The following is a 25,598-nucleotide window of genomic DNA, read 5'->3' as shown; positions in this document are numbered from 1 at the left end:
ACTCTATGAACGGCGGGAGAACTTCGCAATCAACGGTACAGCACCTGTCGCGTGACCGTTCGTTCACCGAACCCTTTTTTTTTTTCCGAGGGCATAATTTTACTGATGCCATTATTGCTTTCAATTTTTAAACGTAGCTGTGCATAAAGACATTTATTACATTCTTCCGCGTAATGTATTGCCGCGCAATATTCGCGAATCGCGTTTCGCCGTAAAACTTAAAGCTGAATTAATCAACTCGGCAAAAATCGGCCTAGCTCAATCGCAGGATATATGTGCCGAGATAATTCACAGATATTTTTCGAGATCAAGTCAAAGTTTTATCTGTAATAAAAGTTGAATAATTTCTCAGAGTACAGAGTTTGGGATATTTTGATAATAAAAAGCGTTATAAATATTTCTATTTCTCTTCAAAGCTCAAAAATATCTACGACAAATCTCATACCGTTCAAGCCTCAAAGGCTCGCCAAGATCTACTGGTACACTAATTCATTACCAGTAATTACTAGTTACGCACTCTATCTACGTCAGTTACAAAATCAATCAGACGATCACTCGTTCGGCCTCTGCCCGTTTACGTTGAACTCGGCGAGTCGAATCGATCGCGTGTAGCTGACCTAAATTCCTGTCAACATAGGTTCACGAAACTCTAGAAAAGGGATGAATTTGATATCCTTGGACATTGAACCGCGTGCAAGTGTCATAATCTTTACACTGGTGTATATTTTATTACGCTTCCTGGCGACTATTATCATTACCTTCTTCGCGATACCACGGTTCACAACGGTCAAGTTTCACGCATCGGGAATTCCGGGTGGAGCATTAGCCGTTGAACTACAAGTGCTAACACGTTTCGATTTTAATCTGATCCAACTCCGGCCGTTAGCTGGCGCGCCGCCAATCGCGCCGGAACGAAAAGAACATTCGCTTTTTAGTGCTAAATAAGCCCGGCGTATATCGTCGCACATTGAGCGGTAAAAAGTTTCACGGGATCGTCAGTGCCTCGAGTAGCGTTGAATAAAACAACGACGAAATATAAACTTTTGCCGGAAGAAAGTAACCGTATAGCAATCACGATTAAATCTGAAAGCGCGGTATCAGTGAAAGCAAATGCGGTTAATTTCCCGTTTAATTAGAACTTCCTGTACACGAAGGGCGAGGGCGAAACGCAAAGATAGACGCAGACCCGTCCGATAAACAGACACGTATTCGCGTAACGAAAATACAGGAGCGCGAAGACCGGTTTGTTTGAAATCCGCACGTCGCGTACTCTTTCTCCCTTTCTCTATCTCCACCCCTCATGTCCGGGGTGCACGTCGCTATAGTAATGTATGCGCGCACTCCAGCCAGCCGGCGAATAGACCGACCGGACCGGTACAGCGGAGTAAAGCAGAGTCGGTTTTCCGGAAACATATTCTATGCATACATGCATGTTCAACACCTGCGAAGCAATGCCCGGCATCGTCCGGCCGCCGGTAGTCAGGATGTTAAATTACGGCATTTAAATAATTTCGTTTAATCTCTATGTGCGGCCCTTCTGCTACTCCTCTCCCGCGCCCGCTATCTCTCCACCCTCTACCCCCCGTCGCCGTTCTTCCCCGAAACGGACCGGGCGTGAAATATTTTTCCACGTAATTCCATGGACCACTTCGCGTTGGCGTTCCGCTCGGCAAAAAGCCGTAATGCCGCGAAACACCTTCCGGTAGCTTTACGCTCGCAAATTCGGCCGCGACATCGCGGTCGCGGGGTTGGATATTAACCGGCGTGGGTGCTAATTAAGCGCGCTGACGACGTGTGTTTTATATTGCTGCCCGTCGCGTGATGTGTGCTCAATATGCCCAAGCTTTAATCCATACGTTGCTCCGCGATGATCAAAATTAAATAAATGTATGATAAGATTTTGTCATTTAATTACAATACAAATTTGCGATTACCAGATTAGAGGATATAAAAGTATCAACTTCATAATTAAATAAATTAAGGAATTAAAGAATAAAGTTTTTTTTAATTAATTTAAAAACCATTTAAATTGATAATTTCATTTAACACTTGCACATATAACATTCATGTATTTATTAACGAATCCGAAAAGATGCAAGATCAATTTTGTATTTCGCGAACCTGAAAGTTTTATTAAAAACATTTCAGGTCTGAGAACTTGTAGACAAAAGTGCAAGAAACGTGGGAATATTTTACAATTGTTGCGAGAAACGCGGACTTGTTTTGTAAAAACTTGTCAAGATGCGATATCGCGCGTAAATCACGACACAGTGTGTAACGCGATAACGACACGATTGTGTCGCCTGCGAGTGACTACTCATCGCAAAGAGTGATGCACAACGGCGACCAACGACAACGTGATTGATAGCACATACGTCGGCTTTATCCGCCCGTTATCCTCTACCACTCCACAATCTAGCTCCCTAGAAAATACGTGTATCGGGCGCGTGACAAATTTACTTTCAGTCACTCCAAGAGCACGTTTCTAATCGCACCGCGTCGACCAATTCGTCGATTAAAAGAAACTTATTACTTCGTTAACCTACATCCGAATGGAAACGTGGGATTTAGCGAGAAAAACCGGAATTAGCGAGAGGAGGAAAAAAAAAAAAGAAAAGGGGGGTGAGATAAAGTAACGGAAGCGAGGCGGTTCTTTCCGCTTTCTGGAAATATGGATTTAAGTTTGGTTTGTAAATAAACTCTTTAATAGTCCGGCCACGGTATCCAATTTACTTTGCGTTCGTGACCACAAGCATTTTAGAAACGCGACAATGAACGCAACGCAAAAGAAAAGAAAACCCTCTCTCGGTCGCCCACCGCCCCCTTTATCCCCCGAGTGTTTTTCCATCTCGCACGTCCTTCTCCCGCGACCTACGTACCGCGCGCGCTGTTAAGTCGGCGCACTTGCATTCAGCGCGAAGTGATAAAGATGGAAAGTGGCCGGCATTTGCATGTTTATTCCACTTCTTTAATTCCGCCCGCTCTTTCTTCTCTACCCTCCGTAGTGGCGTTTCACGCGCCACCACACGCACGCGAAAAAATATACAGGAGGAAGATCTCTTTTCCTCCTCCCCACCTCATCAAGGTCTGAATCGCGTTTTCGGTGATAAAAACCGCGAGATCGTATTTTGCGTTTTGTCGACTGCCGTTGTCGGTTCATCGTGTCTCACCAGTTTTCGACCGCGTGCTAAAGTATTCATTCGACGTTTCCATCTTCGATTAAAATCGGTGACACGTCAGGTGAGGGACAACGTAACGAGCCAGAAAACGCTACTCTTTCTCTCAATCACGTCCCGTCTCGTATCACGTTAGCTTTTAATTAATAGAATGTCGTTACAATTTTACGACGACGGCATATCGAGCAGTTTAATGCGCGATTGACTTTTGCTACGTAATTACAAGATTTAGAGCAGCGAATTATTCTAAATATATAAATAATATACACTCATTTTCGTAATTGAATTTTTCTCTCATAAAAATACCATTTTATTTAATTTGTCGTCGTTATCGTTTGCTCTTACGCGATTAAGATCAGAACTTTTAAGATATTCAGGAATAATATAAATAAGTAAGCAATATAAATCATCTTGGACTCGTAGCTTCTGACATTTTTTTTTCTGTCATAAATTATTTTCCAGAATTCATTATTTCAATTGAATTGCTGTCGATCGTTAACGTAGATAAAGATATCGTTTATCTGACCCGGCCGTTTCTATGTAACTTGTAAAATTCGCGATGGTCCCTCGTGCCATCGCCGTGTGTTCATGAAATTTGATTTAAATCAACCTTCGACTAACTTCCGGCATCGAGTGTTCGATTCTATCGAATCTAAAACGCAACGATGCAAGAACTTTGTTGATATATACGCAGATATAGACGCACGCTTACATTTGCAATCTTCATGCAAACTTCTGCGCGACGGAATATACAACGCGCCGACCGTCGCTCCGTACAAAGTTTCCGCGTGCGTAGACCCGTTTCGTTAATCCTGCGGAGCCAGAGATGGAAGCTATTAGAAGTTTTCGATTCGGCTTGTTAATTATCCGGGACTTGATTTCTCGCGTCGGAATTCGCGCCTAGCGACAGCGACAGAGACGATTTAATCTGCACCCAAAACTTCATCGTCGCTCTGTGTATGGATCAAAGATGTAACGTGCAATGAATCTTAATCGTATTCAATTTAATTAATAATTGCTAAAAACATTTTACGGTAAGATAAAACTTTATAAAAATAACGTGAATTATAAATAAGATCCACTTACTGGAAAATAAAAAAAATTTGACAGGACGATAAAAAATAAAAATCTATGTTACGTCCCTTTATATACATAAAAAGATTCACATTTTCATTCGAATATGGTAAACGTACGTGTTTATATTGAAAATTGACACCTCCACTGAAACTCCGATATTCTAACCGCTAAAAGCTTACATATGCACGAACCAACCCTGGCTTTGGCAACTAGTCGATCAGATATCGGACACGTGCGGTATGACCATGTGGCCACATTCCATGACATTTCGCAAATTAGTGAAATTCCGAGAAATTCAGCTGGCAGTCCTAGAAGCATCGGTCGCGGACCGCAGGATTTCATTAGTGTTCTTATACACGTGAGGTGTGTCAACCGCAATACGGTTTCAAAAATTTCACTCGCGTCACGCTCGTATAAATCCCAGACATTTGCGGGGAAAACGAGAGATTACATTGCCGCACAGTTTTATTTTCATATCGAGCAACGTATGTACTTCGTGCGCGTGAACGAAATTACGGTCAGGTAAAGAAGGAAAAAAAAAAGGATACACGCTCGAAAAAGAAAAGCGCAGATTTACGTACACGAGTTGACCTTTGGCCCGTATTGCGAAACACAAAACGTCGCTCTAATTCGCGACTAAATCTGAACGCGACCCAGACCCATTGATCATAAATCGCAATGGAAATTTCGTTGACCCTGACGCAAACGTTACGGCCGGACACATCGCTCGGCGTCATGGGAGAGATCAATGCATCATTTTCCGCGGGACGGCAGAGTGGGTCAAAAAAGCCGGCATAAATCTTCACCTGCGAGAATTTTTATGACGCCGTTACGCCCGCCACCGAAAAGCGCGATCCATTTTACACCTGCATTAACGACGCCAGCCGTGCCATATGGGTTATACATATATACCGGCCCGAAATAATATTCGGCGACGCGAAATCAATTATATTTCCAATGAATCACGTTATCGAGGTCTATGCACGGTGCCATCGCTGGCTGATGAAAATTACGCTTTTCTTCAAAAATCCGTTATTTTAACAGACCAGTAGAGGGTTTTATAAATAATCGCGATATCGATCCCACGGCAAACATCGTTCCTCCACCGCAAAAGTTTTCGATCGTCTTTTTACAGAATCTAATATCTGTAACATGTAAAATATTAAAATAGCGCGAAAGCGCTACCACGGCGGGATCTAACGTTACTTTACAAATGAAGACGTGCCACTTTTATTCGGTTAACGCGCGTCGTTTCCATTTCGAAAACAAATATCGCAAAAATTTACTTTCCGCTTGTATCCCGAAAAAAAAAGCCAGATCAAATTTACGTGGCTTAGTCTCTTAAAAATTATCATAATAATGTCGAGCGTGAAAACGAGTTCTTTTTTCAAATATTCCACTCACGTTTTATTTTAATTCAATTAATATATACGACATACTAAATGCCTGTAAATTTTCAATAATATAATAGTATTCAGCGGAATTAAACGATCACATAAGCGATCTGACAAGCATTTGTGAGATTTGTATTTATTAAATTTATTTCTTTATTCGCTCTTTAAATAATGCATACGATGCTTTCTCCCAGAACAGAGTTGGCGTGCGAGAAAGTGGACTACTGCATATGTAAGCGCGAGACGGTTTTGATTACCGCGGTATGCTCGGCTATGCCAAGTAGGAATCCGGATTTACGCACGCGAGTGGCCGTTCCAGGCTGCAAACACGTATTCGCTTGGCAATCTCGCCAGCCGAATAGTTGAGCTTTCGGGCAAACTTTGATTGACCAAATGATCGACTTGCTTACCAGAAACTAAGCATGTCTAAGCAGCTGTTCTCGCTCCTTCCCTCTCTGGTGTAGTTAAATTTCGATCGCGGAAATTTCTCATATCTGTCCCATAAATCTCGCTCACCGCGAATAAATTGCATCAACGCGTCGATTCGTACAATGACATTTGTAAAAGCACCGGGTAGAAAAAAAAAAAATAGTTGCAACGAATAAAATGTTTCAATGCTTTTTCGCATCAAGTTACAAAAGAAATTATGCGCTTCATTAAATTTTATGCAGTTTAAAAGTATGCACGATATTTTATTGTTTTAATAAATAATAAAATATTTTATTTTAAACGATACGTTATTTCGCTAAAGCAAAAATTCGGCAAATTATTTCATTGGAACCCACCTGCATTGTAAACTTATAAAATATCTTCCGTTTGTAAAAGAATACTTCGTCGAGTATTCGCGAGATAAACTGTGCGCTGAGCTAACGGGATATATCAAGCTTATCAGAATTCTTAAACACATTCTTAATATTTTAAATATATACCAGGGATTCCGATTTAGTACGCAATGCGGAATGCATACGGTATATTCGTTTAACTTCCTAAAGATAGCGTCGCGAGATATTCATGTGCGGCACGAAAAGTATCGTAGAAGTGACCTACCAGGACACACAGTGAATATTTCAAAAGAGCTTGGAAAATTCGTATCAAATATTCAGAAATGTTATTTTCATCGAAGATCTTCGTTTTAAATGCAGTACATCTTAAAGATGTGTCTGTATCAATTTACAGATAATTAAAAACAAAATAACTATTGAATAGTAAAAAAATGTAATATCTTTTTTGGAAAATTAAAAGTAAATGATTTCCATGCGCGCTTGTTTCGCATCGTTTTTCGCGTATATATATTTATTTTAGTTACGTGAAGCTGCACAGTGTTTTCTCTGTTCAGCTGTTAGAAAACATTCAGTATTCGTGCAACCATTTGTAAAATTGCCTCGGCGTTTGCTTTCGTATTTCGATATTTCCTTCCGCCTTGTTCACGTTTGGATCCAAACGTCGAGTCCGGCCATTTCACGCTTGTTGAACAGCGGACACAACTCCGCAATTTGGGTAAAGGACCGTATCAAAGTTCAAGAAATTTCTAGTTTTGTTGTCAAACTGCGCGTGGAAATTAAAGGAAAAAGAAAAAAAAAAAAAGAAGTTAAAATATAAATTACATCTTCTAGTAACATAAAAAAAAAGAACCATCACAAAAGTAGAAAATAATTATATTCGTGCAATTCTATTAGCAATGTTCTGGTTTATTTTATTCCTAATGAGAGAGCGTAAAAAATCCGCGGCATAAAAACATGCATTTATAGCTTGAGATGACTTATTCCGCAACGAGGAATTACTTCTCGCAGTTGTCGCACCGCCTAGCAAGCACTCTCCACATAGCTGTGCAAATATCGCGAGGCTTTCGAATATTTAGAACGTAGGAGCCCGCAATTCCCGCCGGTAAACTGGTTTGCGCGGTAATTTCAATTATCGTATTGCATGGAGATTCGTCTAACTTCTCCCTCATAAATACATTAGTGTTAGTGATTTAACGCGGATGTGCAAATATCCGGGTAGTCGGGCACTCTCAGTCGCTACCGAAAACTTAGCAGGCAAACCCAACCCAGGTACGTTTCCCGGTAGTTTCAAAAGGCTATTCATTCAAGTAAATATTTGGACGACAAGAAAATAGGCTATTCAAAATTTTCTCTTGATAAAAAAAGAAAAGAAAAAAAAACGCCGCCTCTTTTTCCAGCTCGCCGAAATTAAATCCACCCGAGCTCTCGTGTGTTCTAATAATCTTTATCAACGTGCGCACATTAAGCATAGAAAGTATGCAGGTGTGCTAATAATACAAACGTCAGATGCTAATTAGAACATTATTACATTTAAACATTTTTTAACGCCTCAAAGAAACGTCGGCGTCCCCGTTATTATTGCGAACGTTTTCGCGTGCCTATTGTATTAAAATTTGAAATAACTTTTTTACAACGGCCCGTGATGGAGTTTCCGCTAGAAATGCAACGCGTGGCTGGAAGCTTACGAATCCTCAAGAAACGCGTTACATTTTTCAGCGTCTTTAGCCGGAAAAGACATATTCTCGCCGCACCGCGGAAATTTCATCTTGCTGCATCGTAGTGCTTCTCCCTTCTCGGGCTTAAGAAACTGTTCGTCGAGTAACGGGGTGCTGCCAATGCTACTACCAGTTGCGTGGCGGAGTAAAGGAAAGGACTGAGGCGCGCCAGGCTTAATCCCGTCGTCCTGGAAAAGTTCCGCATCCGTGGAGATTTTCTCGCAAGCCATCTCTCGCCCGGCGCGTTTTTTCCCGTCCGATGATTCACATTGACTCCGCCGCAATTCGCGATTCTAATAATCCCGACGACTTCGTTTACGCGGCCGTGAGTATTTCTCGTATTATGAATAATCGTTCACGAGAGCGGTAGCCGTGTAATCTTCCGAAATCGACGCAAACGCAGTTTAAATGCATTGTACACAATGAATTAGCATTCATCGTGGGAATGAAAGCCTCGTATGTAATTAGGAAACATAGGTATTTTGCTTAATGTAATAACTCGACGAAAAAAAAATATAAGTCCCGTGGTTTCTAATATTTTAAATGTTAACGATTTAATTTTATAATCACTCAGCGCCAAGTTTGATAAAATTAGCTGCGTAGAATGCAGATTTTTTTTTTCTGACGTCCAAGAACGCTGGTAATCTGAAACACGCGGCATGTTCGCGAATAATCGAAGCAATATATCTTAAAACTTTTTTTTTTCCTTCGTCTCACATTTATAATATAACAACGGTAGCAAAGTTCAGCCAGCAGTTTGCTCGAATACCCTCGAGGCGAAATCAAAGATATATCATATACTGCAGCACGTCGCTCATAAAATCAGAGCCGTTCCGCGAACGCGGTTGCCGCGACGGTGCATTTTGAGGTCGAAAAAAGCATAAGTGCTCAACTTGCAATCTGCGTTGTAATGTAACCAGATTATTCCGCTGTCGCATAAATACACGCGGAAATGCAATTGTTTATGCACGCTGCACTCGCGCAGACTTTGTGAAATTGGCAGCCTTCCACGTTGATACTTGGGCAAAACATGCACGGCGTAACGTTAAAGAAACATATCTGTTAAAGCTATTAGGAAAATAATGTAATTATAATTATATTTCGTCTTGAATCTTCAGCTAATTTTTCATTAGGAAAGTTTTGAATTATGTGGTAACGCGCTTTAGAAGAAATTATATTCCCACGATATTAGTAGGTTAAAACAAAATTTTATTTCGTAGCTAAATTTAAGAGCACTTTGACAGTAGTCTCGGCTAAAGGTTATTTGGCAAAATGGTAGTATCAAACGTGAAAAAAATTAAAAAAAAAAAAAAAAATACGGCGAGTAATCAGATTTTCGCGGAGAAAAATTCGCCTCTAAATTTATCAAAGATTTTGTAAATGAAAAAGAACGCGATCCCGAGGGAAAGGAGAACTCTGTGTAAATCTGGAAAAAACGGAATGTCCAAAGTGCATGACCGAGGGTGCACTTATTGGTTGTAAAACGCGAACCCTCATATGTTCACGATATGAGATACCAGCAAACCCTAAAAATCGAGCCTTTACATCGATCACGGTAATAAGTCACCTAGCCGTTTCAACAGTAAAGTAAGTGTATCGAAAGTGGGGAACGTTATTTCAGCAAACAAAATTTCGCGTGACGCGTGATGAGCCGCAATAAATTATAGAATAATATTTAAAAAACTAAGTTCCCGTACTTTATATCTGATAATCATTTCATTCGGAGTAAATTAAATTAAAAAAAAAATGGTGACTATAATTTATGCAATTTCTAATGAAATAACGAAAGACATTTTATTCTTAGTTATAATATATGATAATAACAGACGTACTTTCTTCATTAATATATTTTTTTTTTTTTTTTTTTTTTTAAGTAGAAATTCTCGCGTTTCTCGTTTCAAGCATTCCTTTTTAAATCCGCATTACACGGAGATCAAGGAATAAAGTCCGAGCCAGCGGAAAAAAGATGACGCGACAAGTTCCGCGTTTGCCGTCGCAAGAATATCGCTCGCGATAACGATATTACTGGTACTTGGCGAAATGGGCTTAATTTCGTTGCAGCACTCGGGCTAATCGATGGCAAAATTCTGTGGCGCTCGTAAATTCCGAAATGAGATCAACAACTTCCTCTCGGCATCAACAGGCTGAAGAGAAATTCGTAGGGCTGGCGCGATCGAAGAAAAAGGCGCGGGGGGAGGGGACGACCGGACGACTAAGGGGTGCAGCTGAAATTTTTGGCGTTTTATGCGAACGCCCGAGTATACGGTACTGTTTTTCGTGTGGCAGCTGGCTCGCATGGTGGAACAACACTAAACTTAAAACCCAGGACCGACGTGGTGCAGTCTTATCGGCGCTCGCCTTATTTTTAATAAAAACTACGACGGCGGGGAAGGGTATGGAGCGAGATTAAAAAATTCACCGGCGCCCGGAGGCACTCGATGGCCTCGTAACTTAAAATTAAGAAAATTAGGAAGCCGCACGACCGGCTGAGCTCACGAAACGTTTATATCCTGTTCTCAGGAATTTAATAGCGATCACTTAACGAACGACGCGCTTGCATCGATACCGTGCAAATTTCACCAAAACGGCTTTTTACAAGTTTAATTAGAAACCGATCTTACGTTATTATAATAAGAAAATATAGACATGATAGATTAATTATCATGTGTTTGCAGAGAATATTATACATTATAAGATTAATTGTGTAATATATTTTACGCCACGTCCCCGGAATAACATTAATTCTGCTATTAACGTCGCGCGTACCTTGGTATTTGGTAGTTATGAGAATTTTGCGCGAAATGAACAAACTTGGTGGAACGGGCCGGTTAAGTTTCCTACTTTGTCTATCATATCGCGCGACAGTCGGAAATATAAATAAAAGTGAGAAACGCGGAAATTACTTTTTCAATTTTTCAAATTCTTACAACTCGCACGGTCCGAAAGCAAATCGTGCATTCTTGCGAAATAACGCTACTCATTAACAAAATTGTTTTTACATCGCTTCTTGTATCCCGGGATCTACTTTTTGATTAATTTTCATTAATCCACGCGCCAAGAAGCGTCTAAGACTTAAAATTCTTACCGGAAATGCCATCGTAAGTCCACCATTCCTCCCAGCTGGCTTCGGATTCTGTAATCACAAAACGTAAAAAAATGGACATTAGTAAAACTGGTTCCTCTGAAATATTAATCGCAACTAACTTCTAAACTTCTAAACTCGGTATCGCGTAAAGTGTTCTAAATTGCACAGCAACACGGGTACCATGCACGTCTGGATTGCGATAGCCGCAATTTTCTTTCCCGTATGTCTCACCCCGAACAGCTTTTCCGGGCTCCGCAAATGTACGTACGGCGGAAAACTTTAGAGCTCTATCACTAGGTACGAAGACACCGGTTCGGTTCATCGATCAATTGCATTTGTAGATCGGGGACGATCGGTCAATCGATTACCGCGCGGCTGAATTCTAAAACGGGTGCACGCTCTCTCTCTCTCTTTCTCTCTCGAATTGTGCCACGTGGTTTTATGCGCGTCGGACATACCAGAAACGCGACGGGTCCATCCCGTCGCACGTGCACACACTCGGGAAACTCCCTTCCTCTCGCGCACCCCATCTCGCCCTCACAGCCTCTGCGATCGCAGCACGACCCCATCCCGCTTTAGACGTTGACCCATATTCGATTATCTGGATGCATGCCATCCAACGCCGTACTGCAAACTAATTGCTTCAAATTGGAAAACTTTCTCGGTCTATCCCGGACCGCTCTCTGTCTCTCGTATAGTCTCTCTCTCTCCATTCCACCCTCTCTATTGTCAATCTCGGCCGTTTCTCTCGTCGGCATTTCTGTACTTGGTTCCACAAGCGATATTTATAGGCGTCTACTCCGTTTCAGTGCTCATGATGCATTGGCCGTTACAGACTACCGACTTGCGTCTATAATATCTGACGCGCCACATGTTTATCCGCGTATACGACGTGCAACATGGCATACATGCTCGCTGATTGTACAGCACGCACCTTAATGAGACCGACAGGCACGCGTTCGCGTAACTGCGCGATTAAACATCAGTCTCATCCTGCACGATTCGCAGGATGTCCGGCCTTCGTGATGCGATTCGGAAATTTGTATAAAGGAACGTCGCCAAAGAAACCGCACGAGATATAAAATTAATGTTACATTAATGACGGATCAATTTCGACGAGTTTATTGAGTCTGAGCTCCCGTTTTAAGATAAATGACATATCTGAAAACGTCATGGGGGAAAGTCCCTGTAGCGTGAAGGAAACCATTTTATAAGTATCGAAATCTGCCATCGCGCTCACGTGTTATGACCGGCACGAGAATTGATGCGCTGTCGTGAAATCAGGTTTCTTACGAGGGTGAGAGTACGTGTGAACTTTGGCTGTCAGGCAGCGAATACAAATGGAATACGCGATCCAGCCGCGGCAGACGCGCGGCGGATCGACAATCGTGCGCGGCTTATGCGCATCGTGCATAATCGATAATGACACCTGTCACTATCACGCTCGACGGATGATGTTATCAGCTCGAGCGTTGCACGCAGCAGTTCTTGGATCTGCATTAGGATCACCGTCGAATCGAGAACAAGCCACGAATAAAACGATATTTTTGCTATTTCCAAATCTATCTCTCATTTCTGTAAGTATTTTAAGCGTCACCAAGCTGTGATATTGCTTGTAAAGACAATATTATAGTGGTAAACAGTATTTTCAAACGTTGTTGACTTTAGTAAACGAAATTACCATCGAATTTATCTCATTTTTTATATAACATATTAACGTGCTCTGATATTCTTTCGAGTTCAGTCTTTGTTTTTTATTAAAACGACAATTTCGACTCGATTTTCAGTGAAATAAAACAGATAGGTTTCTTCACGACGCAATAAAAAAGTTTATTAGTCTCGTAACCGCGTCCAAGTTCCGAGCGTAACATTTTCTCTGGATATCCGACGGATATTTTAGGACACCGTCATCCAATGTACGACTAATTTGAATATTTCATTTGTGGAAGACTTGTTGTTTTCTTAGCGAAACATTTCATCATTCATTGCACGTTTTATATTCATGTTGTTATAACGCAACACTCGTTGCATAAAAAAAAAAATATATATATATATATATATATTTAAAGAGAACTCTATTAACAACTATAAGATAGGTGCAATGACGTTGAAAATTACAACATTTATTATGAAAAAGCGGCTAACTATTTTTTTCCATAACAAAAAGTTTATATAAAGTTTGTACGATAATGCGAACGATATTTAATATGTAACTAGCATGTTTTATTAAGGTGACAAATTGATAATTTTGTCAGATCGAAGTCTACGAGACTGCCATTAACACTACGGCTTGCATACGCGAAGATATGTTTACGAGGTGCTTCCTGCCAGCGTCATTTCGATTATACGATAGCGTTTATCGTGCTTGGATCGCACACGAGCGATCACGAACGGCATTTTAGATACTTATATTTGACATAGTACAAATGTCTTAGCGAAAGGAAATATCACAAAATAACGATAAACACGGTATTGTCGAATACCATCGAGATTTTTATTATTTTTTTTTTTTTCGCAATTTAGTTGCGCCCGAAAGCTTTGTAAAAGCGGAAACAAACGAAAAAGGAACTTTCGGTAATCATCTTACAGCTGCGACGTACCTAGAACTGTGCAACAACCGTGCACTTCTCTAATGCGTCGATATCTAACCTGTTTCTGTTTGTACTAGTTACGTTAAATAGAATCATAAGTGAATCTTTAGCTCGCTTCCCTGCGTCTCGCTTTTTTTTTTCTTTTTTTCTTTTCTTTTCTTTTCTCGTTTTTGCATGCTGTCTCGTTTTGCATTATAAATGTGACATTGTGTTGTATAATAATGCAGACGCGAAACATTTTCCTGATTATCTTTTTACGCTAACTGCGAAAGGACCAATGCGCATGTTCTGAGGACAAATTTAACAAGCCGCTTAAACAGGATGTGTCGGAATAAATAGTTTATCCCCGCGTGTAGAAAATCCATCACAATTTTTCTTAATTAAAAAAAAAATACTTTTACGCGAGTATTGTACGCAATATTTTCGAATAAAGCATTATGCGAAATCTCTGAGCAGAAATAGAAAAAGAGACAGAGGGAGAAAAAAAAAAGAGAGCAATTAGTTTGCAGTTATTCAAAAACAAATTACGCAATTATGCACACGTGCAATGAAAGTTTCGCAAGAAGTCGCGTTGAAGGGCGGTCTCGCATGCACCGGATGCGTATATTGCTGCATGGGAACTGCGCGCTGGTTAAAGGGAGGCTTCGCCTAACGTTTGCGCCAATTTCTCGGCCGCCTCGCATACCGGCAGGTGCGAACGCACTTACACAATCTTCCCACATTCGGCAAATTGTTACTTTTATTACGCGAGGAAATCGATAGCACGCCTATTCCGCTACACTTTCCTTACCATTACGCCGCTTGCTCGAGTCCTTTTCTCACTGGAAAAACAAGGCGCGCATCGGGCCCTGCTCGCCCTAAGACCAGCGGAATAACTTTCCGCGAAGCTTTCAATAATTCATGTCACGTGCCGCTGTCGGAGATTCCCGAGAAATACGCAACAGGAGGAAGGAAATTGGTCTTATCGCAGAAAAGTTTTAGCTTTAGAAAGATAATCAGTACTTTATTTTAATATTTAAAAACGGCTCGGGCTTCTTTGATGTGAAAATTAAAAATTACCTCAAGCTGAACGCGGGCATTCCCAAATAACCGTGACTTTCTTCTTGCCGACGAATCCATCTCGTAAATAAATGTCACGTTCGATTCTTAGCGCAAACGATACTGTAAGCTAATTTTCTAGGCTACACGATAGGCGATGGGATAGGCGATATTGCCGAATCAGAGGAAAATGTTTGCGCTAAATTAATTTCGGGTCAGGCGCGAGCAAAGACACGTAACGTGTGTGTGGTGAACAAAGTGAAACAAAATTGAATCACGGATCGAAAATGCGGACTGCGGAGTTAGTGCACCGAGGGGGAGGGCTATCCCGGGGCAGAACTAACGCACGCGAGGGTGTGTTAAAGCACCGTGGTTCGGATAATTTAAGTAAATATTTCGTGATATAAATGAAAGGCACGTGAGCCAGATACTGATTAAACATTAAAATTGATCGTCGTGGAGCTATACGAAATTACAGTCCACAAATGCCGGCGCGCCGTTTCGCAAGATAAGACTCGGCAAATAACGGTGCAGATACTATCGCCTGTGCCTCTTTCTTTTATCAAGGGGCATATCAAATAAGTCTATAACTAACCAACGTAGGCCGTATCGCAACTAAGTTTATTTCGCGATCAGGCGCGCGTAGCGCACAAAATAGTTTTGTACCGTAGGTAAATAATTCTTTAAGAATATCTCCCTTTCAGCCGCGCAGATATATCGTTATCAATTTCAACGCCATAAATTTTATTAACACGTACGCTCGTTGACGTGAACGATCTTTCTTTTCCATAAGCGAGAACGAGCCTCTCTCGCACCGAGAGAGAATCCCGATATTCGTTACCTACGGATTAATCGATACATCCCGCGTGCCGGCGATCTCAACACGTGATAATTCTGCGTAATTCCATTCGTATACACGGTGCAAAATTACCGGGCACCTTGGGCGACGTGACGTGGAAGCAGAACGAGATCATCCCCCTCGGCTAATTTTCTAATACTTATTCTTCTATTACAGAACAGAGCGCGCGCGCGCGTTACCATATTACCACTCTCGTGATCTGAATACATGCATATTCATCCATACGTCTTTATAACGGCGGGCGTACACAGCTAAGGACCCCTTTTTTGCATAGAGAGCCATTCCGTATAAACGGATAAATTCAAATTGAAGCAGCACAAAAGTGTAAATGAACTTTGCGCCGAAAAGGGCCGCTTGTCCAGGCGCCGTCGACACGGATGACTTTAAAGGGCCGGATGGCCTTTGCGTATATACGGCAGCCTTTAGATTAAAAGATGAAAAGGAGTACAAGCGTCGACGTACGCTCACTAGACAGTTAATGACCGACACCGTACTTTCCTTCGCGTATTTAAACGACCTGCGTGTAAATTTCTTTTATATTTAACTTTACTACAAAAGCTTGCGGGTCAACTTTATTCTAACAAGCTTTTTCGAAGCTATAAAAATCTCCATAAAGATACCATATACTTCAATTTCCCTGTAATATTTTGTGGAGAGCTTTATTTACAAAGGATTTAAGATTAACACGTATATTTTATTTATGCATATAATTCCGGCTTGTCTCGCGGAGTTCATAATTTATTGCTTTCGGATAATAAAAAGCAAATCCCCCTTTCCGTGCATTATAAATTTAAATTGTATAAACCATTTCACGATTACGAAAGAACATATTTCCTCGGCGCTGCCAATTTTTGAATGTATATCAAAGCCGCATACCGCATGTTTCTCCCGAACGAACTTCGGATTAATCGCAAAGTATATGAGGGTAACAAGCGGGTCGTAAACGAATTCCATGCTACCTATGCTGTTCGCGGGAAGTGTCGGGAGGGAGCGGGCCTGCAGAAGGGACTCTACTGACGTCCTTCGTTCGTGTTTCAGCGAAAGGGGCGCGAAATAGGTTATACGGTGGAGAGCAGGATAGAGGAAAGGAAGGTGAGAGCTGGGGTGTCCAAACGAGTGGCCAAATGTAATTTAAAGAAGGAACGAACTTCATCTCCTACCACTACACTCTCGCACCCACTCACCACCACCCCACCGTCCCATCCTCGGGCAATGACCAGGAAGAAGAAGGCGAAAAGTTCAGTCTGGTTTACAATTCAGCCCGCATACACCTCCCTTCCCTTCCCTCCCCCTCCCCTACCCGTCTTTCCCAGCATCTTTTTCTTCGTCCATGCTCTCGTCACCATTTTTGTTTGATTTTACCGAACTACAGTCCATCTCGAGTTTGCCTGACACAAGTCATTCCGTAACAGTGCTATCAGTCTACGAATAATATTCTCTGTTTTAAATATTTAGTTTATTATTTTTTTTTTTTTTAATTCTGTACGCCCACTTCCGAATAAAGGAAGATAAAGGCAAGTATTATGTAGAAAGTTGTAGATAAAAAAAAAAGGACTTTATGATTTTATATTATCTGAAAACTTTAGAGCACGAAGGAAGAAATTTTCATGCTAATAAATTCATAATTCAGATTAGAGTGTAGTAGTATAATGCATTAGAGATAAACTAACTTAAAACTTCCTTAAAAATATATTTAATGCGATATTGCATTGTATATATTATGTGTGCAATGGAATTAAATATAAATTGGAGAAGTATAAATAAAGTGGGAAGTTGAATAAATAGGCCAAATTTAAACGCGCATATACGAAATGCTTTAACGCGACGAAATTATTAATGCAATTCAACATTTCTCAACTAAAAAGTATAAAGAAAATTTTAAATAATGAAATATCCCGGATTTAATACAATTTTTATCGAAAGGAAAACACGACGATGAAAAACCAATAGGAAAACCCGACGCGTGCATCCAGCTCCTTCGATATTCACTTAACGTGCGGTTCCAGCAACGGATGCGATTCGTTAAGCTTGATATCGCCATGCACTTACGGCGACAGCGGCAATAAATCGCATACGCGCACGCGAATTCTCAACGATTCGAAACGCCGTCGAGTGTCTGCGTGTGAATAGCTCGCGTCTACGTGTAGACCGTGTAAACTACTTCTTTACGCGTAATCCACGTAGACGGTGCATAATTCACGCGAACGGCGCCACTAATGGCCACGCTTCTCCACCTTTCTCTTGTTTTTAAAATAAACACTTTAATGGAAGAAATTAAATTTAGTTTACGATTATTTGCATTAATTTTTCTTGTCGTATTACAGCTAATGAACGTCGCACGGCAAACATTCGCTCGAGACGTTACGCGTTATTTATAAAATAGTTTTTATATAATTATATAAGATTATTTTTTATCGTACACGTTATCTGGCATAAATCTGAATCGTGTATACCGAATTTCACGGCGTTTCTATCGATTAAAGCGCATCGCCTCATCGGCGTTTCTGCTCAGACATAAACTCTCTTACTACTTGGTACACGGATCGAACCGGCGGCGGCGTCGGCGTCTCTAGTAAGTGCAGCCGTAAACACGCGCGCGGGGTTGGTGGTCTCTTTAATCCCTGAAACCTCCGGTCCGCGCGATTCGTTTCACCGTTCATCCCCGAATTTATAGCCTTCTCGCGATGCCGCGCGTCGCCTCCGCCGACGACGTTGCGGGGTCTCGTTTCGGAATTCTCGTCATCTTCCACGACGCCGTTCTACGAGCGCTTTAGCGACGGTTGCCGTTTCCATTTCTCGATGGGAGGTAAAACGGGGTTGGAAACAACGAGGAGGAAAAAGACGCAGTCTCGGTATAAAGGTTCCGCGTGAGTCGCGTTTACTTCACGTCATCAGCGTAATTGTATGCGAGGGAATAAACAAAACTATAAAGCTCTCGCCGGTCTGGATTACTTTTCCGCAAGTTCTCTCGTACGGTTCCTTTCCCGCCTCTCGCCCTCTTGCCCTTCGCGATCATTTTTCTCATCGTCTTTCTTTCTCCCTCTTCTCAATTCGGTATCTTTACGTCCTGTGGAATCTTCTTGCGCTCTCCCTCGCCCTTCTTCCGCCGTATCTCTGCGGCTTCCAGAATCGAGATACGCGCGTGTGTGCCTAACTTACACGTGGCATCGGCCCTCTCACGCACATGGGTCCGTAGACTCGAGGTGTACTTCGAAATCCAAAAGTTTAGCTCTCATCGTACAACCGTGAAAATTAATCCATTTGAATATAGCTTTGTATATTTTATTCGCGTATAATAACGTAAAATATTACGTAAAATGGAAAAAAAAAATATTTAGCGTAACATAAATCTTTTCAGACTTTTTAAAGAGACCAGATCTCTGTCTGCATTTTGCGATACAGCCTGTAGACCAGCACGCTTCTCACAAAACGTGTGCGTATGTGGGTGCGCATGTGTAAATACATGCACACACAACGGCGCCCGGACCAACTCCTATCCTTCCTTGGTGGTTGCTTTTTATTTACCCCATTTCCTCTTTTGTTTACTCGAGGGGTTCCTCCTCCGTTATTCTCGTTTCTCTTCTTCTTGTTCTTTTTCTCCGATGGCTCGCCGATCTTACTTTCCTATGGAATCGAGCACAGCCTCGGGGATGGCGCACAAGGTCGAATCAAACGGTCTCGTCACCCTTGTCGGCATTCCCTCTCGAGAGCCGGCCAATGGGATTAACGGGCAATCGGGATGGCAGGTGAAATTCTCACCGGAGTTCAACTCAATAGCTCCTTTAAACTCCTGTGGCTGAAGCTCTCTCGCGAAAAAGATTTCGTAGATAAACGTAAAACGTCGATCGTGACGGTCTTTTCTCAATTCCCTCGTTTTCTTCACAGCGTGTGGCACACGGTCCTTTCATATGACTTTAGCAAAATTGTAGATTTCGTAATATATACGAATTAAATAATAAATTATTAAACAGAGAAATGCGCTGCATTCATTGGCTCTGGTATTTTAATTTTACGCGTAATTATTTTGCGCTACGAAGCCGACGTTCAAAGCCGAATTTATTTATGTAAGTCGAGCTATTTTACTTTCGCAGTTACCGGATGGTGGTTTATGGCATTTATCATGATTCTACCGCAAAAGCACGCGCGTTTATGTGTGCGTCGTAGGTAAAACGCGTCTAGCGATGCTTTACAATCCTTTTGTCGCGACAGACAGAGCGCAGGACTACTCCACTGACGTGAAATTTACGTGAGAGAAAACGAGGGGTGCAAGCACCGCACTCGTAAATACGCCCTCGTAAACACGTGCCCCCGCGGTGGCATTAGGACACGTAAATGAACTAATATCGCGTTCCACCTCTCATTCTCCTCGGCACAAGTGCTTTCTCGGCGCCGGTCCTAATTACGCTAGCATAATGAATCCGTGAGACGAAGCACGATGATTTCACAATATTCCGCAAACGCATAACGGCAAGACCGCGCATAAAGCGCAGTTGCGTCAGAGAAAGATAAATAACTCTAATAACTGATCAACATTTAATAATTTCTTAGTGAAAGATATTAACGTTGCAAATTTATTTCAGACGTGTTACGTATTTGATATTGCGTTTCTCATAAGTACATAATTCATATTCATGTAATCTCCACTTATTAATAACATTTCTATCTTAAAAAATTGGTGTGTTCTCTCCCGCTTGGCTTGCTCCACGCCAAGCGTGAGTCAACGTTGGTTTTCAAGTTGGAGATACGATTTAATTTGCAACTGGAATCTTTTGAAAATTACGTGAAAAAAAAACGTGAAACGTACTCAACTGCGTTACTTACTTGACATTCTCGTTGGAGCGGTAGGTTTGCAATTTAATATTAAGCATAAAAATTTTTTGATAACGCGTTAAATCGTGTAGAGGTGAGAAAGAAAGAGAGAGAGCGACGTACAGGTAGCCGGGGGGAGGGAGAAGAAAGGGGCAGGGTGAGCGGCGTACGTGCCGCGTGCGAGCTGCGTTCCTCCACTACCCCCACTCTCGCTCTGTCCTTCTCTAGCGGTCGACCGAAACGTACGTACGCAGCACGTGCTCCGTACGCATTAAAGACCTAGGCACATTCGACGGGCCAGAGAGACATAATCCGGCGTGAATCATCTTCCTGAACTAATCATACGTATGAGCGACTACATCTTTTCGATGCAAAGTAAGTTAAAACCACGTGCACGCGTATATTAAACTCGTGTCTCTGTGCCGATACCGGAAGCATCGGCGAGTACATCGGGCTCGAGGGACGAGGGTTTTAATCGACGGGTCCGCGATAGATTCGACTTATAACGCAGCACGTTTAATTTTCGTCATTTTTACTAATAAAATATAACTTTTTTGTTTCAGATGAAAATCCAGAGGAAGACTTTCGTCGAAGGAGTATCAGACTGACATCCCCGTTCGAGTAGTCAATGCTCAGAGGAGGAGGAAGGCCTAGGAAAGCATCAAGCACCGGTGGAGCAACCCACTGGTAAGAATCAATTTTTTTATATCTTTGCCGTTTTTAAAACTCAATTTTGTGGTACTTAGTTAAAAAATTAGAGGCACGTAAAATCTTTTTTTTTCTAAATAATTGAGATCTCTACAATTTAATTTTTTTCATTTATTTGTTACAGATCATCTTACCAACACTCTGCCGAAAAGTGTCGCACGCCGAAATTATACGAATACGAACCGCAGCCGGTTCGTCGGTCGCCTCGGGAGTTCCGTATAGTATTCGGTCGTTATTCTTTTATATAAAAATTTTGTAACGGGAGTGTCGTGGACTATCGTGCGAATTAATTAATTTTTGTGACAGTAATTTATCGGGCGCGTTCGCGAGTGTCCAGTGCGCGGAAGGATGACTCGTCACATCCTATCTGAGAGGAGGAGCAGGCTCGGGACGAGCATCCTGCATCGGCGGAGCAACTTTTAGGTAAGCATGAATTTTTTTAAATAAAATCTTTATTAAAAAAAAACTTTTACCTTTTTTTTTTATTAATTTTACTAACTAATATACTGGCATGTCTACATTAATATTTTCCATTTTATGTTACAGTCACCGGCAGAACTCTTCAACTCCGCTGAAGTTCATGCAGATCGGTAAGTCGTATAATTTTTCTTTTTGCGGTATGTAATTCGGGTCTCTTGAAAAATAACGCGCGCGTAGCTCGCGCATGGTATAATAAAATGCAGGAATTATTATACTTTAAATATTCAATCGTGCTATTATGTGTTCAACCGGCGCTTGATTTCCGGGAAACACGTGCGTGCCATTCGAGAGATGCAACGCAGGGGCGTTCATCAGTGTCCTTAACTTCCGGAATGCTCATCACGCAAGGAAACATCGAATGCAAGCGCAACGGGTTAAACCCGTGAGAATGAGGGTTCGTAGAGCCGCGGGGTTTGAGTTGCGTGCGCTGTTTCTAAGCTGCTTAGAATTTACGAGCTACGTCGCAAATGGCACCTTCATCCTCTATCTCGGAATGCAACCGAGTAAGACATTCGGTCTGATCCGTGAACTTTGCTGACATTGCGACAAGCCAGCGTTCTGTGAATTTCCGATCGCCCGAAACAAAACGCGTACGGTCGACGATACGTATCATAAAGTTTCGTTTGATTTCTAGAATGTCGTGTCCAACAATTCGTTATTATCTATTACGAAACATCTTCCGGTTTTTTAAATAAACGGCTAGTCGGCAAATCGTTATTAATGATACTTACACAATTCGGACATTAATTATGCGTACACTGGTTTAAAAAAATTTCATTCCTTAGATCTAATCTCGATCGCATGAGTCTACAAAAAGACGACGTCGTGTACTTCACCTATTCGTTACAAAGTTCCAATATTGGAACGTTATCGATTCGATTTTTTCGAAACTGTTACCCTTGATATTTTTTTCATCGCTTTCATTAGTTATGTTTATCTTTCGTAAAAGTAAAATAATTCATATGTCGATCCAAAAATATTTAACGCATTATTTTATGCTTTTATTCATATTGTAGAGACATTTTTTTTAACACGCGAAAGGATGAATAAGTTAACGTATTCTACACTCTTGCAATTTTTAATTAATTAATTCACGTGGTTATACAAGGCGCAAAAGAGAAGCGCGACGAGGTCGACGTTTACTTTCTCCCGTGCATCGCTGATGGTGCGTACGCACTTAGGGACGGAGATTGGCGCAAGCGAGAGGGAGGGTAACTTCGTTCAGGTTAGCGGTGATTCGATTTACCTGGAAGGCCGGTACGGCCAAGTGTACAACATGTTGCAAGCTGGGACAGCAATATGTAATCCACTTTACCCACGCGCACGCTGCCTCTCCTGTCTCCTCTGCACTATCTCTCTCCCGCGATATTTATCCCTTTCTCTTATTCCCGATCCTTCGTCTTCTCTCTCTTTCTCTATCGCTCGTTTTCTCGACTACGGACGCTGCCTATCGTTTAGTAAATTTTCCGTAATACGGAAACGCTATCATCGGCCTTCATAATGCAAACTATGAAAGTATACTTCATTACATAATATTTAAATATTACCTCGCGCAAAGTATTTAAGATATAATGCGACATAATTAAGTGAAACAGTCTAAAAAAAAGAAAAATTTTCTCCGAGAGGGGTCGAATATTTTATTGCATTTTGCATTTTACGTTAGGTATAAACCCGCTAAAGGTATTATAGTGTATAGACTCGAGGCATTGCTCGGGCATTACTAGGCATTGATGTACATGATTTTAGTCAGCAGTTTATCTCTAAATGTTACGCATATATTTCCTAACAACCGTGACCGTACTTTAGAAACAGTTGTACAGATTCCGCTATCTTACCCGAACGCCCGCCGTCCCTCTTTCATGCTATACATTCATCCATTGAATGTCAACCGTGCACCGACATTTTCCGTATTATGGTTTCACTCGTCGATCGATCTATTCACGATTCCGGGCTGAATCGTTTAATGCATTCAACGTCCCGGCTCGAAGAAGCCTGACAGAGGTCGGTCCTAATAGACCGCTTTCATAGCCAACGTAATAGTAACAAGACGAGCCCGATAATTAAACCCAGGAGATCGGACTTCCATCGTATCCTACGTTAATGATAGTACAATGATCGTACGCATAAACAATTTCTCGGCCAGCTTGTATATTCTCGAATGTTAATATTATCGCGTAAATAGTTTAACTAACCTTATGCATTAAAGTAACAATTTTTTTATTTTAAGAATAAAGTAACGCGCTTAAGATAACGTTTAAATTTCCAACGATATGCAGTTATATAAATTACACCGTATAAATATACAAGAGCTTAAGATGTATACCACCTATTTGCGTGAAATAGGAATGCGTTAATTAAACGATTATCGAGGCTATTGCTTTCAATATAAGAGAACGATGTCCGCACATTTTCTCTCGTAATGGCATCATCGAGTCGCGCACTTGATTGAAAATTCCAGGACGACATTTATATCGCGTAATATTCTTCTAGGACTCGATGTTGAAATAGTAACGCAATTATACTATTGGCCGCGAGGACGCAACATTATTTCTGCTTGCGTGAGGTTCATTGCGTCACATGGGCAAGTGCATGCCATAACTTACCAATTTGGAGCAGATTTTCATTAGTTTAACTTCCCCCGTCGTGTCTCCGCTACGTGTTTCACAACATTCTGTGGATAGCATAGTTTCTCTCTTGCGCTTGTAATTAATTTAATAGAAGCGGCCGGCGAGCGAAACCACCGCATAACGAATCTTCGTATTACATATCTTATTTGCGTGATTACGTTGCTCCGTGGCTTCAATTGACGTTTACCGAATTAATTAACGTGCAAATATTTTTTTTTTTCTCTCTTTTTTTTTTGCGCATTGAATGACGATGGCATCTTATCGTCATCGTTCTGAAATTCGACTTATCGGTACAATCGGCACGCAAATAACAGCGAGTCAGCCCGCGACGTAATCCCGTGCGTGTCACGCGACTATTTGCTGATGACAAACTCGCTTTCGAGGGAGCCACGTCGGCCCACTGGTCGCGAGTCCAGTTAGTCGGGTGTGTTTAATCGAATAATATCTGCGACACCCAATAACAATACCCGCTTCACCCTTCTCATTGTCGCGGCACGATAGCGCGCGCTCGCGCTCAGTCACGGAAATGGAAGCGAGTGCGAGGATTCGCGTTCATACGCATGAGCTTGTGTTGCCGCTTATGCACGAGAGATGCATTCCCCGTCGAGCTATACCTGCTATACTCGCGTTTATCGGCCACGCTCGATACGCATGTTTCTGCACGCACAACCGCATCCGCAGGCGACTGCACACGTCCACGCGTCCTTGGTTATTTGTTCGATATGAGCCGGCGCAAACAGTTTCGGTTATTTGCGCATATACATTTGCCGATGCTTGTGAACGTGTATTTATAAAGCAAATCGCAATTATATATTTTTTTCCACGCGCTTTTCGAGGTATTTTGTTGCGTTGCATTTAAACCCCGACAAAACGGAATTGACAGAACGATTATTTTTCCCGATAAGCTTGTTACATTTTTATTTAAAACAGCTTCTAATATTTCCGCGTTTAAAAAAGCGTGCAGTCTATATTGCATGGCAATGATCGATGATAAAATAGTAACGAAATCTGCGATCAATTCTCGATCGAGAGTTTTCTAGTGCGCGTTCCAGGAAAGATTAATATACATACAGCTGTTGTAGGCGTAATTAGGTCCCCGGTAGATGATATTTTAATTAGTACATAAATTTAGTATATTACCGACGAGATCCAGATTTTCATCGGTATTATTCGGAAATGTATGACACCGACGAGTACCGAGTGAACCGATACGATAATTATCCAACCCGAATATCACACGATAGTGCCGCCCTGTGC

At 41.6% G+C, this 25,598-nt stretch overlaps 1 protein-coding gene across 2 annotated transcripts in view; it reads right to left on the bottom strand.

The window, feature by feature from the left end:
• The window catches only part of Carpa (Carbonic anhydrase-related protein A), a 116,150-nt gene that overhangs the window by 53,412 nt on the left and 37,140 nt on the right, over positions 1-25,598 (bottom strand). For both annotated transcript variants that reach the window (XM_070654516.1, XM_070654517.1), the window contains exon 2: positions 11,230-11,277. In XM_070654516.1, the coding sequence (XP_070510617.1) occupies positions 11,230-11,277 (48 nt within the window). The remainder of the gene's footprint in view (positions 1-11,229; positions 11,278-25,598) is intronic.

The sequence above is a fragment of the Cardiocondyla obscurior genome, linkage group LG03 (genome assembly GCF_019399895.1).
Source record: "Cardiocondyla obscurior isolate alpha-2009 linkage group LG03, Cobs3.1, whole genome shotgun sequence".
Lineage (NCBI taxonomy): Eukaryota > Metazoa > Arthropoda > Insecta > Hymenoptera > Formicidae > Cardiocondyla > Cardiocondyla obscurior.
Note: the sequence above shows the minus strand (reverse complement) of the source record. Positions and strands in the feature narration are given on the sequence as shown.